At 41.8% G+C, this 18,915-nt stretch overlaps 1 protein-coding gene across 2 annotated transcripts in view; it reads left to right on the plus strand.

The window, feature by feature from the left end:
- The window catches only part of LOC119648305 (semaphorin-5B), a 29,987-nt gene extending 18,714 nt beyond the window's left edge, over positions 1 to 11,273 (plus strand). For both annotated transcript variants that reach the window (XM_038049970.1, XM_038049971.1), the window contains exons 3-11: positions 21 to 120; positions 255 to 459; positions 521 to 688; positions 754 to 894; positions 952 to 1,151; positions 7,890 to 9,308; positions 9,365 to 9,684; positions 9,747 to 9,934; positions 9,993 to 11,273. In XM_038049970.1, the coding sequence (XP_037905898.1) occupies positions 21 to 120; positions 255 to 459; positions 521 to 688; positions 754 to 894; positions 952 to 1,151; positions 7,890 to 9,308; positions 9,365 to 9,684; positions 9,747 to 9,934; positions 9,993 to 10,217 (2,966 nt within the window). In that variant the 3' untranslated portion in view covers positions 10,218 to 11,273. The remainder of the gene's footprint in view (positions 1 to 20; positions 121 to 254; positions 460 to 520; positions 689 to 753; positions 895 to 951; positions 1,152 to 7,889; positions 9,309 to 9,364; positions 9,685 to 9,746; positions 9,935 to 9,992) is intronic.
- Positions 11,274 to 18,915: the final 7,642 nt, after the last annotated feature.

An 18,915-nucleotide genomic window follows, 5' to 3' on the forward strand; every position in this document is an offset into this window, starting at 1 on the left:
TTCTGTTATGAAATTTTTAGATATTTCCACCGTCTCGGATAAATTTACGGATGAAAATGTGACCTTCTTTTCCCGGCTCCTATTTGATATTGCGCGTGATCAGGTGATAGTTGGCGCAAGGTAAGCACATACATAAGTAGATAAGTACACTAGGCTCTTAACAAAAAGATAAATAAACACTCTTAATTCTCTGGAGTTTCCCAACTACGCCCCAGAAAATTATTTGAATAAATTTCCTCTGCTTGCATTTACAGAGATTCCCTATACCGACTATCATTGCGTCTTAGTCTACGAGAACATTCATCGTGGAAAGCAGATCCATCAATGATAACAACGTGCCAAGATAAGGGACAAAGTGAAGATGATTGCCACAATTACGTTATGGTTCTGCAGAACTACGGTAATCTTCTGTATGCCTGTGGAACGTATGCGTTTAGCCCCAATTGTTCGTGGCGACAGGTTGTACACAAATGGCGACCTTATCTTGTTGTGTAATTGATCTGAATTATTTCGTTTCTAGATGGAGAACTTAACCGCGGTAAGCTATGAGACTGGCGTCGCGAAGTGCCCGTTCAGCCCTAAGGCCAATGTAACTTCGTTGATAACTGAAAGTGGATACATGTTTGTAGGCTCGCCGACCGACTTCTCTGGCTCCGATTTTGCCATTTTACGAGCTGACCTATCACAAGTAAACCCAATTGATAATATCGTTTCATTGAATTTGAGGTAATTGTTCTGTTTTTGTTGGTACAGAGCGGCAAGCGTTTAGTGCGAACAAAGCAGTACAACTCCCAATGGCTGAATGAACCGCAATTTGTAGGAAGCTTTGAGAGCGGGGAGTTTGTTTACTTCGTCTTCCGCGAGGTTGCGGTAGAATTTATGAACTGTGGGAAGGTAGGATTCGAACATTATTGAAGAAATCGATGAGACAGATGATCCCTTTCGTTGCAGGCAATCTATTCTAGGATCGCAAGAGTGTGCAAACGGGATCCAAGTGGAGATCATATATTGAAAGACAATTGGACGTCTTTCCTGAAAGCAAGGTTGAATTGCTCGCTACCTGGTGATTATCCTTTCTATTTTGACGAAGTCCAAGGCATCAGTTACTCGTCCGAGGAAGGCATACTTTATGCAACATTTAGCACTTCCCAGTAAGTACAAAAATTTAATGTTGCTTTAGAAAAAATTCCCGGAATTTAGCCCCGTCAGTTAAAGCATCTTCATAACAGACGAAGGTTTGATTTAACTTAAATCGATTGGGTTGTAATATAATTTCATAAACAGCAAAAAGATCAGTAATATATTCTGCGTTACTCCAACCAACTTGCAAATAGTTAGCCAAAATCACCCAATCTGGTGTCTAGGAAGTTGCACCAGTTTTTGAGACCCCTGCCAATATAGCATCTCTATCTAATGTGGTATAAAGTGTAAAAACTTGTAACCCATTGGGCAGAGTCCACAAACTACGGTGGATGCTAAGGAGCTTCCAATTCAAGTTTTTGATGGGTGGCTTAGATGTTTTGTTAAACGTGAGGCCCAGCATTGGCCAGAAGTAGGATGACTGGGCTTTATGGATCGAGTCCTTGAAGTTGAACATTCCTCTAATTATACTGTCCGGTTCATTTTCGGCTTCAGTGTCTCGTTCAGATTTTTCTTTTCACCCGCCGAACTCCGGGGGTGTAGAATTACATACTCTGTATTTTCTGATATTTTAACGTATCCAGTATAATATAACAAATCATCCAATCCAAAGCGGTACAGGTCTTACCGGACCGCCGACCGCCGAATTGTCTTCGCTCGATCCATTTATCCTTAGAGGTATTCATAGATATTTTCTTTATAGACTTTCCGGGTAGTATCATCCTCACACATACGGTTTAAGAGACCCACCACCGTAACCTATTGAGCCGGATATTATCCACAACGTAGTATCGTTCATATAGGCTGCAGAAACGTCCATCCTCATGCAGAACATCAAAAATTCTTCGGAGAATTCTTTTCTCGAACGCGGCTAAGATTTAGGGAGCGCATGTTCCATAAGAAAATGTGTTAATCGTTCGTCCGTTTTCATTGCCGGGTTCTTCGTTGTGTAGTCAATCCAGTTCGAGGCTCGTTTCGTAAATTTTCCTTTTTGTGTAGAGTTGTCAGTCCTACCCAACCTCCGACTTGGAGAAGGTACAATTACCATTTTTAGGCAAGGAAGACTCGTCTTCAACCTTCTCCGTCTGCATTTTTCATTAAGAAACAACTCCCAGCGATTACTACGTGGAGGTGGAGATAAGGTTTGGTAGTAGGATTGTTGGTGTTGGTTCAGCAACATTTTTGAAAGTGCGCTACTCTAAAGCTTAGTTTGGCATCAATCATCAAATCTAGGGCTTAGAGATGTCCGTACTCCCAGTGACTTCCACTTTGATAATGTATTCCATTTTCTCATCAGCTAGAGTCATTCAGCCCTTTCCAGCTAAGAATTCTAATTCTAAGAATCCTCCAGATGTTTTGCTGTCGCAATCGTAGGCGCTTCTAGAGCGAGAAGCGAGGACACTCCAGAGTGTGTGCCCATCGAAATCATGTTTGCGCTCTGAAAGAACATTGCTGTTTTCGACTATGGGAAGTCGTTTCACGTAGATGATCCTCTCCACCATATTCCTCCAATATTAGTTGACTCACCTACTGGAGACCAGTCACAGTGTAGCGCTAGAAGGAGCACAGCAGCTGTACAAGAAGATTCCTCTCAACTTCCTTTCTACGAATCCCGCGCTGGATATTCAATTACCTCCTGAAAGGCTAGATCTCCGCGAGTCCATCGAGCTGTTTGAAATGTTTGGCCTCCGTTTCAATTATCGCATTCGCAGCTTCGCTCTTTTAACTTAATTATAGCTACTTCAATGCCTTTCTCGCGGATATTGAGATTGATTTATACCAATTTTATCTGTGATTTGCTCTCTTGTATCCAGGGTCCCTCTTATCTGCCGATGGTCCCTCCTTCCCTTTACACAACATACAATTTGGATCGGCTGGGCTATTCTTATTTATACGCTCGCGTTTTCTGCGTTGCTTGGATCCGGCATTCGCGCTGGTATAGGCTTTTGATATATGAAACCCAGGCGAAGTTATCCGCGGTGAGATTCTTAGATTTTCTAAGGCATCGGACGCATCTAACTTTTCTCGCCAAACTGACGAGCTCTAGATCTACCTTGATCCTTCTAAAATGACCTTTTTCCTCACCTGGAGATGATCATCGCCACAAGCCGTATTCTCTTCCTATTTCATTTCTCGTATCTTCCTTGTGAGGTCCTTCCCTCTTTTAAGCCGCTGCCGTTATTTGTGTTCCTTTACGAATTTCAGCTGCCCTTCTTATCTATTCCACTTCCTTAGGAGTTATTTCTCCTTGGCGTTTCCTGTCCTGTTGATTCATAAATACTTTATTCTTCAGGGACTTCCTTGTTTTATATTTTGCAAAAGCTTCATTTGCGTTGCCGGATTCATTTTTTCTCCTGCCGCTTTGATGATTTTTTTGTCTTGGATCTTGATGCCTCTTATCATAGTCCTTATAACATAGTGCGATGAAGACCGTTCCTGATTGGTCGCTGCGTCGCCTGGATGATTGGGTGTCATAATCACATATTTTTGGCCGCATCCTGTTACACTCTTCCTAGTGACGAATTTATTTTCAATCGCCACCCTTATGGGGAAAGTCTAGGGAGAATTTAACCGTTTTCTGAACGGTTCTATCGATAGAACAGTTCTATTCTTCTCTGATACTTAACCTTACATTTACAGTTATTATATCTAGCAATAATATGAAAACGGCAACGTTCGCAGACAATTCCATCTTTCAACCTCAGGAGACACATCTAAAAAATTGGAAGTTTGCTTTTGTTGTGAAGAATGAAAATCAAATGCTCATATGTCACTGTTACTCTCAAAAACTACAAATTTGCTTCGTAAGCTCAGTAACCAATCCTGAGGAGGGGGCATGCTGGTTCCCCGCTGCATGGCTTTCTCCATAATTCAAATCGTTTTGGGTATAGTCAGATCTAAAACAGAGCGAAACTCCTTTTTCAAAAAGTGCTTACATCACGTTTGTTGTCTCGAACTATGTCCAACTGCGCAAACGCTTCTAATAGACTTCGCCAATTGCGTTTATTTGTCTGCTTCCCCACTCGCACATTCGATTCGTAATTGATCTTCGCAAACAGGTTCTGAGGACACTGCAATGATTGAGGTTTATTTGAATTAATTTCATTCTTTCCTTGAAGTTAACACCTTTTTAAATTCCGGGTATTTGTCACTTTCTGTAATATGTGTATCCCCTTCTCGCATAATATACATTAGGGGTCTTAGTTAAACTCTTTAGCAATATGCCCTTTCTGCCCCCACGTTCTGTAATCAACGCCGCTGGTGCATGCCTTCACAAAGTATCCAAACATGAGGCATTTGAAGCCCCTCTTTTAGGTAGTTTATTATCTTAGTCATTCAATTCTGGCTTTTCCAGCTGAGAACCGGTTCTGTATTGCTTCTATTCATAATCGCATTGTGACCGTTTGAATGCAATTATAGGCTTACAAAGATTCCTTTCGAAGTTCCTTCACCTTGAATTGCTCCTTCGAAGCAATGCAGGTTTATCCTCTGGATGTCACACTATCTGGAACCTTACTCTATATATAGATAGATTTCATATTTTGTGCGCGCCTCTAGGCGAATGCGCATAGTTATTTTTTTTACCATTATGTTCGTAACATTTTAGTCCATCTGTTCCCATGTGAACTGCTCTTATTATTTTCCCAAGGACCTTTCAAAGGCATACATTATTCTATTGCTGCCTGAGTTAAGGACCGCGCTTCGCTGCCATAATATAGCTGAGGTATCCGTGCTTGATTTTAGAATTAGGGGAACCGAGTAGTAAATTTTATTTGTAATCTGGATTCTTGTCTTTATTTCGTTGATTTGCGTTCTTTGATAGTTCTCTTCTGTATATAAACTGTCAACATTTTCAAAATTGTCTTCATCAATTATAATATTCTGTTTAGATAGCGTGCTTGTTTTGGTTTGTACGATATTCTTGGTTTTGTTTTCATTAATCCCTAGTTCGGCTTCCTTCCCGGGACAGAATGTTAATATCGTTACCATCTGCGGTTACCTTAAATAGTAGCTTATCTCTCGTATTGATGGGTTTTTTTTTTATTACAGGCATCAATCTGTCTCCTTATTTAACCCTGTTTGAGCGACAAAAGAAGCAGTTAGTGTTCTAGAATGGAAGTGCTGCTGAAAAAGTTTATCGCCTCGTCGTGTTTTTTCGCCCAATGATCGTCTTTTAGTTAATCTTTCTTCGATTTTCTTACTGCTATTCTCGGTAAGGCCGTAGCTATGTAAGAATGGGCCAAAATATTTTTGCATATGCACTACGCAGTCCATCTACCTCTTGAATCATTTCGCCAAAAGAGTTGCTGCTCATTAATCGTATGTTACCGTTTTTTACGAATAAGCATCTCCCTTGCAGCAGCGACCATCCACAAAATTCCTCGTTCCTGTATTTGACTATCAGCCCATACTTCGGCGCGGTAATGCAAAATGGAGTGCGTTGCGCCAATGAGAAGACGTTTCCTGCTAGAAGTAGGACCGTCATTATTTGTCATTAGTCAACTTAACGCCGAAACTCAAGTTGAGTTGGAAAAAGCTTGATTTCAACTCTATAATCAACTCACCGATTAACACGGGACAAAGGGTTGGGAATCTTTTTTCGTCGGAATGACTACTTCAGTCTATTCGCTTACCCGTCGCATTAATTTGCAAAGTCTGCTTCCCGCGTATTCAGCTTTGCGCCTGGCGAAAAGTACCACGCCATCATCCGCATTGTCAACCAGGCGCATATTGAGTCTTAGCAGAATATCGTAGGAAGGATTCCATAGTTCCGCCCCTAGGATGGAAAACTATGCTACCCCGACATAATTTTCATCCTCGTTTAGCCCTCAATTTCCACAAGAAGTAGCTCGGTACGTGGAATTAATTTTCTAGTGCGCCTAATTTATCTGCCCATTGGGATCGAAAACATTTCTGACATTTTGCGTTACGAGAAGCACCACAGGTTGAGATAGACGGTTGTGCCTCTCTTTTTTCATTAAAATTTATATTCCGGGCTCGGGGGTGATCTCCACGTTTTACCCCGTTCCGTCAGTTCTGGCCTTGGGTACTTCCAAGGGGAATGGGCCTTAAGCCTGAACTCGGTACGTGATCAAGTCGAAATTCCATGTGGCTGGGTCCTTGTTCCGGTACTGTTCACTATCTAGCCGTAGATCAGTTTTATCTCTGCAGCGAACTATGCTAGCAACTCTTGAAAAATTGCGATCTAATGCACATTAATTTGTAGGTTGCGGATCATGTTAGCCGCGCCCTAGCTCATTCCTGTTCCTCCCCTAAGCCGGAGTGCTGAGTCCGCAGTGTGGACAACACTCTCACAACACACGCTACGATTCCCTCATTGAGCAAAACTCCAACGAAAACCGCATCTGCGACATGCTGTCAGGTGCTGGCAGTTTGTAAATGTATGTCAATATTCTAAGTCTGTAACACTTGGTGAGGGCCCCGTATTCGTTCTCTACGTACACTGGTTTCCAAAATTTGCCGAGGTAATACCTATCCGGACATTGATTACCTCTGAGCATTCACACAATCGCCTGTTCCAATTCGGTCTTTTCTGTGTGACAGTGAAGACTTGCCAGAGAGCAGTAAATAACCCAGAGTCTTCACTCCCGGTAGCCGCTTGACCACTGCACAGAACCTACCTATGCCAGTTGTCTTCAACGAAAATTTCGCCGCCCTTCGTTTTCTATATCGAAGGTCCTTCTGCTCCACTGTTTTCGGGTTTAAACTGACAGCGATGCGTATTCCTCAATTCGGTATTTCCCCAATTCGCTCTGCAACGGACTGTCTACGGTCAGTTTTACGCTTACTCTTGCTCTCAGCAGGACGTGCAGTTGCTTCTACTTGTCCGCCTGTAGAAAGAAATCCAGAGCTCTTCCGATTCCTTTAGCCCATTTTTCATGTCTTTGCTGCAGTTTTCTTGGAGAAATATTACAGATCGCAGCTATCTCTTGATAAGCCTTTCCTCTTCGGCTCTTCGGCTCTTCGGCCTATATCCAAAGCTATCTGACCAATTTCGATAGTTTTTTTTGGGTTTTTTTCCGTAACAGAAGCACCACAGAGTACTAGATTTTCCGCGCCGGTAATCATTTTGCAAGGCTTCATCTGCATCTGACCGTACACATCCTGGTGTCTCGTCGGGTGTTTTGGTCCGTCAGGAGCGGCTACACCTTTGAACACAAAGCCTTCCCTTGAGGCCCAGCCTACGCTTAGCTGCTCTGACAACTCATAGACGAAACAGCGGCCACGCGGGGCGACTAATACTGGTTTAATTCACACTACCAAATCAAAATCCCGGAGAGCTTAGGTACATGTATACATGTCGCAACTATCGCCATGGTAATGCCAGGCTCACATCACCTCATCGAAGTCGTCAGAGAGCTTTCGGCTCCGGGAACTCCTAGTATCTCCCGACGTGTACCTGTAAGTGTACTTGTGGTTCACTCTTCACCGAGAAACTTTCTCAGAACTACAACCTAGGATGCCGGTATAATGCAAGGTGGGATTCAGAACTATTTCTGCAGGCACCTTTGGGACGCCATTCTCTGTATTGTGAGTGACCCGTCAAGAATCGCAAACGACCCCTGAGTGAGTTACATCTGACTTCTGACGTTGGCAAGTTTTAGTTCTTATAGGTCCCTCCATATATCTGATTAGAACTGATTCACTTCCCATTTCCTTTCGTTAAAATTCTACAATACGAAATATATTTGATTCCAAATGGGGTATTAATTATACATTTCCTTCAGAAATAGCATCCATGGCTCCGCTGTATGCGCTTACAATTTATCATCCATCAATGCGGCATTCAACGGACTATTCAAACATCAAGAATCAATTCACTCGATATGGAAAAGCGTCGATGCCCCCTACAGATCGCAGTACGAATGCCAATTCGACGCGAGTGCAACCACGTCCCGCCACCGACAACTTTTAGATTCCTTACGGTATCAGTTAATGGACCAATCTGTGCAGCCTATTGCAGACAAACCTCTCCACTATTCATCATTGGAAAGATTCGTGCATATCTCGATAGACACGATTGCGACAAAGACCTCATCGCATGTGCCGATTCTATATGTATCAACAGAGACTGGTGTGATAAAGAAAATCCATATCATCCCACGCATGAACGAGGCCTGCGTGATAGAAATATGGCAGGCAGATAGCCATCACGACGGATCCAAAATTCACACTATTGAATTCCTGAAAGAAACTGAATCGTTGTACGTGGGAACCGACTCAGGGCTTATGAGAATCCCTGCTGAACATTGCCACAGGCATGTTTCAAATGCGTCATGCTTGAACGCTATGGACCCCTATTGCGGTTGGAACGAGTTGAAACAGACATGCTCACCCGCACCAAATGGAAACCCTCACGTTAGACATTGGATCCAGAGTGCATCACAGTGTCCACTCCTAACTGCCCCTGTTGACGGAGGATGGTCAGCTTGGTCGGATTGGTTTAAATGCGCGCAGAACACAGAACAGGACATCGATAACCTCAGCGGAAATGTAGATATGTGCCTATGCCGACGGCGAACATGCAATAACCCAACGCCAAAAAATGGAGGCGAACCTTGCAAAGGCATAGACATTTTGGTTAGCAATTGCACCGTAAACGGTGGCTGGACTGAATGGAGTGCTTGGTCTTCGTGCTCCCAAACTTGTGGAATGGCCGTGAAGACACGAAGACGTACGTGTGGCAATCCTAAGCCTGCCCACGGCGGTCGAACTTGCGTTGGTGTCGATCGTCAAGAATTATACTGTCCACTGCTTCCACCATGCCCTGTTCCGGAAGAGCAGCCAGTAGATGGTGGGTGGGGTCCTTGGGGAAGTTGGAGTGATTGCAGTGCAGCTTGCGGTGGCGGATATAGAAGCCGAAGAAGGAAATGTAACAACCCTCAACCCCGGAACGGAGGTCTTGATTGCTCCGGTTGCCATGTTGAATATGAAGTTTGCAACACGAAAAGCTGTCCGGAAATCAAGAAAATGAGTGCATGGACACCGTGGTTGATAGAAGTCAACGGGTCGGCTAGTGATCGCGGACGTTTGGAGAAGAGATATCGCTTTGCATGCCGGGCTTCTGTTGCAAACACTAATCTACTACGTTTTGACGCTCCAAAGGAGGAGAAACGTATTTGTTACGAGGATGGATCTTGTCAGAGGTTTGATTTGACCTATGTCTATAGAGGCTGTTTGGTTTAATTTTAAATTATTGTAGGTTTGGCGTTGACAGCGAAAATGGAGAATGGACAGATTGGACCCCGTGTAGCGTGTCCTGCGGTGGCGGGCAACAATTTAGACGGAAAATCTGCGACGGAGATGAATGTAAAGGCAAACTGCAAATGGCCAGGGCTTGTAATACGCAACCTTGCGCAGACTGGGGTTGCTGGGGCGATTGGTCACCTTGTTCGGTTTCTTGTGGAAAGGGAGTAAGATTCAGGCAACGGAAGTGCATTGGTGACGACTGTGAGGGCAACAGCAGAGAAGAGGATGCTTGTGATATGGGGTCATGCGAAAATAGCCCATATGTGTTGCAAGGTAGTACCTTATATTTTAAGATCTTCTTAATTAACTTCAACAAACTTTTCTTATATATCAAGCGGGTCTAAGTGCAACGAGCATATACAGTATTTGCTTCGGTGTCGCAGTCTTCTGCTCTTCGGTTTCAGTAATACTGACAATGATCTACTACAAACGAAAAGCTTCTGAGCAAGCGAGAAACTGTTTACCATCATCTCAATGCTACGGCTCGTACCCGAACCAGTATGAGAGCCTACCCACTAAGGATGTAAGTATTGCACCTATTTTCTTTGTTCCTTTTTGATCCAACCGTCCCCATTTCGCAGCTCAACGAACGTCGGGCGAAACCGAAAAGACAGTCGAGTTTCAACTCAGGCAACAAAAACATGGGCCACGGAACTCTAACGAAAGCGACGAATCTCGCCGGAAACTACAACACCCCTAAAGTCCTATCGAAATCCTTTTCCGACTGTGAATCATCAACGCTCAAACGTAACTCACAACTGAACAACGCCAGGCTGCATAGAAATGTTGACGACGAGAAATTTTAGGTCGAAGTAATTGCCAGGTAAATTAGCTCCTTGAGATCGATTAAAACGACGTCAAATACAATTGAATCTTCAAAAGCCGCGGATTATACTGCCAACCAGTTTATCAAAAAGATAGTTAAAGAGTAGAATAGATATTGTAGAATATTATGGTTTAACGAACGCTGAGAGCCGATAGCATTCCACTTCCCAATAGTAATTAGTCCCAGTAGCTAACGACACCAACTAATTCACAATTTTGCCTTTCCATTATTCTTGCCTTCTTCGAACCCAGGTTCGCGTAAAGATTCTTGTCGTGCATTTTTAGCAAGGTTTAAGTAGATTACGGGCTGAAGTTAGTTTAATCGCCAATTGTTAAGATTGTGCCATTAGTGTTAGGAGTTTTTAGAGCTTTATGTCTACTTTACATCGACTATACAAATTATGTTATACAATTGTTAAGATTATTCGAATTCAAAATTCAGAGCAAATCTATATAATTTTACGTAGAGTAAATGGGATATTTGTAGCTCATATTGAGCTTTGTTTTAGGACGTTAGCGAATAATATACACTCAATCAAATAATCGAAACGAGCAATAATAATGAATTACAATACAATCTATGTATGCCAAATATTCCCCACAGTATTGAATCAGCTCATTAAATGAGTGCAAGACAATGCTCCTTGATGCCTTTTTAATAAAGTAATAACTTTGCTAATTTATAATAAAATTGATGATTGTGAAAATCGAGCGTTTTTTTTGTATTGTGTTTAGCAGAAGCCGTTACTCACAGAGATAAGATAAGAGATACGGAATGTAGTTTAATGTCCACTTGATAAGATTGATTATTACTTCATTTGCCGAAGTAAAGAGGAAAAAAATGCTGAGTATTCGATTACAGAAACTGGGAAGGTCACCTATGAAATTAGGGCAACTTAACAAGTCATCCACTTGTTCTGTGACAAATTTTGATGGACATGCAGTGCCGGTAAAAATTATAAGAGAGCAGTGTTGCCGGAAGCGAAAAAATTATGGTATCAAAAAATGTGGCAAAAAGTGCTAAATAATACCTTTAAGTGAGTATATTAAGGTTCAAGCAAAAAGAAAAGATTTTCACCTCTGTCGTTGTTGTATTTGCATATGTCTTGTCCATGTATGTCGTAAAATGTAATATTGTCCGTGCACTGCGAAAAATTGTTCTTGTAGAGAGGAAGTTGAAAAATGCACAGAATGCAGATCACACAAGGAAAGCAAGGAAAGTAAACACAAACAAGTGCAACAAATGTATTGGCATAACAAGAAAAATGAACGAATTATAATTCATCATCATCATCATCAACAGCGCAACAACTGGTATCCGGTCTAGGCCTGCCTTATTAAGGAACTCCAGACATCCCGGCTTTGCGCCGAGGTCCACCAATTCGATATCCCTAAAAGTTGTCTGGCGTCCTGACCTTCGCCATCGCTCCATTTTAGGCAGGGTCTGCCTCGTCTTCTTTTTCTACCATAGATATTGCCCTTATAGACTTTCCGGGCTGGATCATCCTCATCCATACGGGTTACACCGTAACCTATTGAGCCGGATTTTATCCACAACCGGACGGTCATTGTATCCCTCATAGATTTCGTCGTCATGTAGGCTACGGAATCGTCCATCCTCATGTAGTGGACCAAAAAATGTTCGGAGTATTCTTCTCTCAAACGCGGCCAAAAGTTCACAACTCTTCTTGCTAAGAACCCAAGTTTTCGAGAAATACATGAGGGCTGGCAAGATGATAGGGCGCATGATAGGGCATCCCCTTGTCGTAGACCGTTGTTGATGTCGAATGGTCTTGAAAGTGATCCTGCTGCTTTTATCTGACCTAGCACATTGGTCAAGGTCAGTCTAGTCAGTCTTATTCATTTGGTTGGGATACCGAATTCTCTCATGGCCATGTACAGTTTTACCCTGGTTATGCTATCATAGGCGGCTTTAAAGTCGATGAATAGATGGTGCAACTGGTGTCCATATTCCAACAGGTTTTGCATAGCTTGCCGCAGAGAGAAAATCTGATCTGTTGCTGATTTGCCTGGAGTGTGTGGTATTTGTCAATGATGTTGTGGGCGTATGGGGCTATCCGGGCTAGCAAGATAGCGGAGAATATCTTATGGATGGTACTCAGCAACGTGATACCTCTATAATTGCTGCACTGTGTGATATCTCCCTTTTTCTCATACATAGACAGATAATGCTTCGTTGCCAATCGTCAGGCATTGATTCGCTGCCCCATACCTTGAGCACAAGTTGATGAACCACTTGGTGTAATTAGTCGTCTCCATATTTAACCAATTCAGCTGTAATTCCATCGGCTCCTGGCGACTTATGATTTTTTAGCCGATGAACTGCACAGACTGTTTTAAAAACCAAAACTCCCAATTCAATTTGGATGTTATGTATACAATTATGGCTCTAAAACAATGATGCATCGGATGGGAAAGGTATTGAATCACATCGGGAAATTTCACTTTCAGGTTCCTATCATGCTTTTCGGGAATCATTTTTTGAGGAGTTTATGGACCTGGAGCGCGAGTAAAGGCTACAGATGCTCAACCAGTCGGCATGAAACATTATATAATAACTATTCTCGTGTCAAGAGGGAAGTATACTCGAGTTTGTTAGCATACTGGAAGACAAACAATTGTTCTATCCCTAAAGTGACGTTTTGTAACAAATTAAAACACAGCAAATACTAATTTATTAACACTCGTCGTTTTGAAGCCCCAAAATAATTGATTCCCGGCACCACGTTTGACGATTGCATGAATGTCGCGAGTTTTAAACCTGGTATTGGTTTACCTATAGACATACTGCTTTCTATTAGACGCAAATAGGTTGTATCTACTCTCGCCAGACTACCGAACTGAATACCAAAATTTTAAGGTGTTTGTAGCACACTCTTTCATCAAGAAGGCTGTTTACCAGTGTTTTTCGGAGATGATCGGTAGTCGGGCAACTATAAAAATAGCCACAATACTCTGCTCTAAAGTGAACCTGCCGCCCATCCTCGACATCTTCCTCCAATGTCGTGCTGCCTTTTAACGGACTTTTCTATGAATTGCGAATATGGTCGCGTTGTCTTCGAGCTACCAACTTGCGGGGGGTTATTCCACTTTATGTCCAACTTAATGGATTATTTTGTACCTTTTATGATGCGGTGGACTGCATTCAACGAAACCGCTATTTTAAATTTTTGGGTGACGATAGGCAACATAACACTACCAGTCCAACTTCTCGACCATTTGTCATTCACAAAACGTGATATTGCCATATACATTAGCCACTCGAAAATAAAAAAGTCGCTCTGAAATTATCAGAAGTGGTTCTCGGAAATTCGTTTTCTGTTTATAAGATACTTCTTGATGTTTTATTTCTCTTTTTCTCATATTCCGGTTCGTTTCTCTGTATTGTAATGCTAAGAGTGGAAATAGGAGATCAGGTCGATCATCCTGAGTGGCCGATAACAACTAGAGGGCAGAGCTATCCCAAAAATCTAAACAAATTGGCTAAATTGACCGTGAAGGTCTGCCCACAAAGATTGAAGCTCTATCAAAGTGCTCGGTCGACACGTTCTTGCACGCCTCTGTGCTAGCCAGGCTCGGGAATGTGGGGGGGGGGGGGGGGTTTCCTTTGAACGCTTTGATCCCTCTCTCTTCATTACTAAAAACCAACGTGTCTGTTCCGATGCGTGGGTCCGCAACGGATTCTAAACTCGACACTAATTAGGATTTCGCGACGGCCTATCGAATGAAAAACAGAACGCGAACTAAATTGGAAAATAGAAAAGAGAAAAAAAAAACCGGCTCGACCGCGCGCGTGGAGCCGTAAGTCTCCGGACCCGAGTGCCGCGATCAAGGAGGGGAAGATCCACGACGGATCACCGTCTCAATTGCTGTCTCTTCCGCCTCAGATCTTGTATGCGACGCGGCCTCTGAGGTTCCCACCCTTCCTCGACATCCTCAGGCCAGTTATCCACTTTAAGAATGTCCCTTTATAGAAATTCCGCGGGAGTAAGGAGGAACGAAAGGGAGAAAGTCCTCAAACTACGATTAGATTAGTCAAGCACCATTGTTCGTTGTTCAAGCAAACTTCATTACATTAATTATAACCAAAAAAAAATGAAAATAAAAATAAACAATATGTAAAATTTAAAGAAATAAAATCATAGAAAAAAAAGAAAATAGAAAATAAAATAAAAATAATGACTTACCCAGGTCGTCACTCCGAGCTCGGATTGATGCTGGTTTACTTTGTTCAAAGTTGCTTACTCTCTATTTTTAAGTAATTGCTTAAATACAAGAATTAGAAAATAATGATCAATTTCGGCTTCATCTTCATTTGCTTCTGTATTAAAAACCAAGTCTCTTCTCTCTTGGAAGTAAAACGATTATAATATATATGCATATATTAATAACACCAAGTGCAAGTTATGCAAGTAGCAGCTTTCGCCGTTGCGCATGCTCTGTGTACCAGTGATAATTTACGCGAAACATTGAATGCATAAAAATCTGATCACTATTCATGTCACAGGACATCATCAATATCTACATTAATTATTACCCTCTCTAAACATAGCTATGAACATTCTCAATTCAATATAAGAACTACCTAAAGCCGTAATTTTCACTCTTGTGCAATGTGCTTGTTTAATTTTAGATTTATTCTAATTCACATTTCAAATATTTCCGGTTAGCGCATTAACGAAAAAGCAAAATTCACATAAATATTATTTCCACCAGTTCTCCTCCTCCACTCCAATGTAATTTCAAATTAAGTATAAACCTATGTTTTTTTTTCCACTTATTTTCTCCTTTCTTTTTAAGTTTTTTTGTTCTCTTCAGTATTTTGTATCCGCACGTTTCTTAGCCACAACAAAGCACTTTCCCTTTCTTCTGCAAAACTTCACTTCCTTTGTCTGTCGCTCCCAAAACTTCCTATTTTCTTCTGCCTTCGATCCCAAAACTTCCTATTTCCTTCCTTCGATCCAAAAACTTCTCTTTTCTCTGCCTTCAATCCCAAAACTTCTTTTTCCTCCCTTCGATCCCAAAACTTCTTTGTCCTCTGCCTTCGATCCCAAAACTTCTTTGTCCTCTGCCTTCGATTCCAAAACTCCTTATTTCGTTCTGTCCTCCAACTAAGCCCAAGCACAACTCCCCGTTCTTTTTCACTGCACCGCTTCACTTCCCGCTACATCGTCTCTCTCACTCGCTACGCAATGTTGCGGCAACATGCGCATGCGCCTGCGAATGCGGCAAATCATTCGCCTCTTGTCAAGATCAATTCGCCCGAATGCATTCAATAATGTGCAATCTGCGGCGAACATTAAGGCAATTGCACACTATTAAATGCATTGTTTAAGCAAATTAATTAAGAAAGAGCCGAATGAGATTCCGCTCCCACCGCGCAGCCGCGGTCACTACAGTATTGAGTAGAATGTGTCCCACTGAGTTGTGGACTCCGGGCGAGAATAAAAACCCAAACGTAATGCGCAAAACGGTTCAATCTGTCAGTGTCTCTGACAGCGTTACCCAGAGAGAGCTCCCTTGTATCTGTATAAAGTTGCTGGCGAATCCCATCCAAACTTTAAAATGCGTAATCGGCGCCGTTTGCCACCTCATTGCAGAACACACCTCAGAGAACCGTGCCTTCCCAATCTTGTGCGAGTAACACTGAAATCCTCCTTGCCCGCTTAAAAGCTGGGTAAGGAAGCAATCTCATCATACTTTCGTATCTGTCATGGACTTATGTAAGCTGCCGATGAGCTGTCCAGTTCATCCGCTTCTTGACTTGTTTTCCCAAGAGAGTTACCACTCACTATGTGTATGTTTTCACAAGAAGCCACCTATCTTGAGCCTTCTCGCTTGTGAATGGTCTTACGTTTCTTAGCAAGGAGAGCACCGGAGATCACTCCCGCGATCACCATCACAGTTCTGATACAGCGCACTAGCCAGACGACACTTGCAAAACTCTGTAGCTTCGCATACGATACTTCTCCTTGCTGAGAGCATTAACCCGAACCTCCGTGATATAGACCAGAACGGACTGCGTTGCACTCATAAGAAGATCTCTCATACTAAGGCTGGGCCCCCTGGTTTGCCATTAACATATTTAAAATCGAAGCTCTAGCTGCGTATTCTTATTGTAGTCAAGATTACTTCAGTTTCTTCCTTCATAAGGTTGAAGACATCAATATTACAAGTTTGCTTTGCTATTCAACAATGTGTCGCGTTTCTTCTGACACTTCCTGTCCTAGCAAATTATCCTAAGATGCATTTCAAAGATCTGGACCTAACATGGGTTCCTATGACGACGTAATCTAAATCTTCCTCTGCCCCCCAGCGTCTTATAGTGCAGGGCACGGTCTCTCAGACAATCTTTCAATATTCGTAAGATTTAACCCGGCGCGTGAAATTGATTTTTAATTTCTGGTGTGCGTAGCATATCTGCAATCTTACGGAAACGAAGGCATGTTTGACATGAAACGTTACAAGGAGCACTATTCGTCGAGATCAATGTTGGGCGCCCCAGGTTATTGATCAGGCTGCTCTAAAATTGATCTGTCTCGGGGATAATCCCCACACAGGACGTATCGCTTCAGCGAATCTTCTCCTCATGATCTTTTCGAGCATTTTCACTCATTTGCACGAGCCTTGCCACTTTCCAGCGACAAGTAAAAATAATGTAAGTATTGAATGCGCCGAACGGTATTTCCGGCCGAATTTTAATGTCTCCTTATTTTTAAGGTTTTGTGGAAAACAAAACCTTATTAAAATCGATTCAATGTCTGTCTGTCTGTCTGTCACACCCATTTTTCTCCAAAACGGCTAAACCGATCCGAACGAAATTTGGTGGACAGATGGGAACTATGAAATCCCACGCATACAGTGAGTGGCATAAATTTAGGTGGAGTTTAAAGGAGGGCTCCCCATACATGCAAAGGGGGGACTCAACAATTTTTTTCACCGGATATAGTTGCACTATATCAAATGAAAGGTCTCGATTTGTACTTTCCGAAACTGATATTAGTTTTGGCATAGATTGCAAAGTGCGTGAGTAATGAGTCAAAATGTACGCACTTGAAGTGAGACAGGACTCATTTTCGGAAACTACCCAACCTAAAAATCCGGGAAAAATCAGGGTGGTGTGCCTAGATGAAATCTAGGCCTCTAAATATGTCCCACCCCGGTATCTGCTCAAATAAACTTACTAATAGTATATTACTACTTTTTAGAAATTTACTGAAAAACCCCTCTTAAATTCATCTTAGGACTTCCGAATTTTGCACCAGAATAGAGGACAATATTTCGTACATACATGCTAAATTTCGTAAAAATCTGGCAATTAACGCCAAAGTTATAGCAGTTCAAACTTAGCAATTTCGCGCGAATTTACTGCTTCCAAAGCCATGCAAATCAGATGCTGACGTCATAATTACCCGGAATAATTGACATTCACGTGGAATATTAAAGTCACATTTATGAAGAATCTATTTATCCGCAGCCCTTTTTAAGGTTTTGTGTAAAACATTTATGTGAAATCTAATCTTCGAGAGATGTCCCATTCCGGTATCTGCTCAAAAAATTTACTAATAGTATATAATCAATTTTTAGAAATTGACTTAAAAGCTCCCCTTAAGTTCATCCTAGGTATACCAAATTTTGCACCGACATAGAGAACTGGTGCTAAGTTCCATGAAAATCCAACTATTGGTGTCACAGTTATAGAAGTTCAAACTTATCAATTTCGTGCTAATTAACAGCATCCTAAGCCATACATGACGTCATAATTAACGAGAATAATTGAAATTCCAGTGAAATATTAAAATTCCATTGAAGAAGAATCTAATTCTCCCTAGCCCTTTTTAAGGTTTTGTGTGAAACAAAACCTTATTAGAATCGAGACGGTGTCTGTCTGTCCGTCTGTCTGTCTGTCACACCCGATTTATTCGGAAACGGCTAGACCGATTGTCATGAAAATTAGTGAGTGTGTGTAAGCTGGTGTTCCCTTTACATGCAGTAAGTGGCGCCATTTTGTGTTAAGTTTAAGGCGGGCTCCCCATACATGTGAATGGAGGGTGCACATTTTTTTTCACAGAATGTAGCCATGTGGGGTATCAAATGAAAGGTCTCAATTAGTACTTTTCGAAACTGGTTCAATATTTGATATTGGGTGAAACATAGGGGAGTGAGGGCCCAAAATATGACCCCCAAAAAGTGTAACAAGTCTCGTTCTTAGAACCTATCCAACCGAAAAATCTGAAAAAAATCACAGTGGTGTATCTCTACGAAATCTAGGCCCCAAAATATATCCGGTTCCGATATCTGCACAAATAAAATTAATAATAGTATATTTCCACATTTTAGAAATTTACCCGGCACCCCCCCTTATGTTCACCCCAGAAGTATAACATTTGGCACGCGTGTAATGAAGAACATAATGCATAGTTTGATCAAGTTTGAAGAAAATCCAACTATTATTAACAAAGTTATAGGGGGTGAAACTTTACAATTTTTTGTGAATTTCGTGCGCTCTACAACCTGCATGACATCATCATCTCACATCAATTCGTCAATACCACAACGAAATGAATTCTTATGAATTGGATCGCAGAGAATTATTTTGTTTTAGTTTTTTAGTTATTTGTCAACAAGACATATGTTTATGTAGGTATATAATATATG

This window comes from Hermetia illucens, chromosome 2, assembly GCF_905115235.1.
Source record: "Hermetia illucens chromosome 2, iHerIll2.2.curated.20191125, whole genome shotgun sequence".
Taxonomy (NCBI): Eukaryota; Metazoa; Arthropoda; class Insecta; order Diptera; family Stratiomyidae; genus Hermetia; species Hermetia illucens.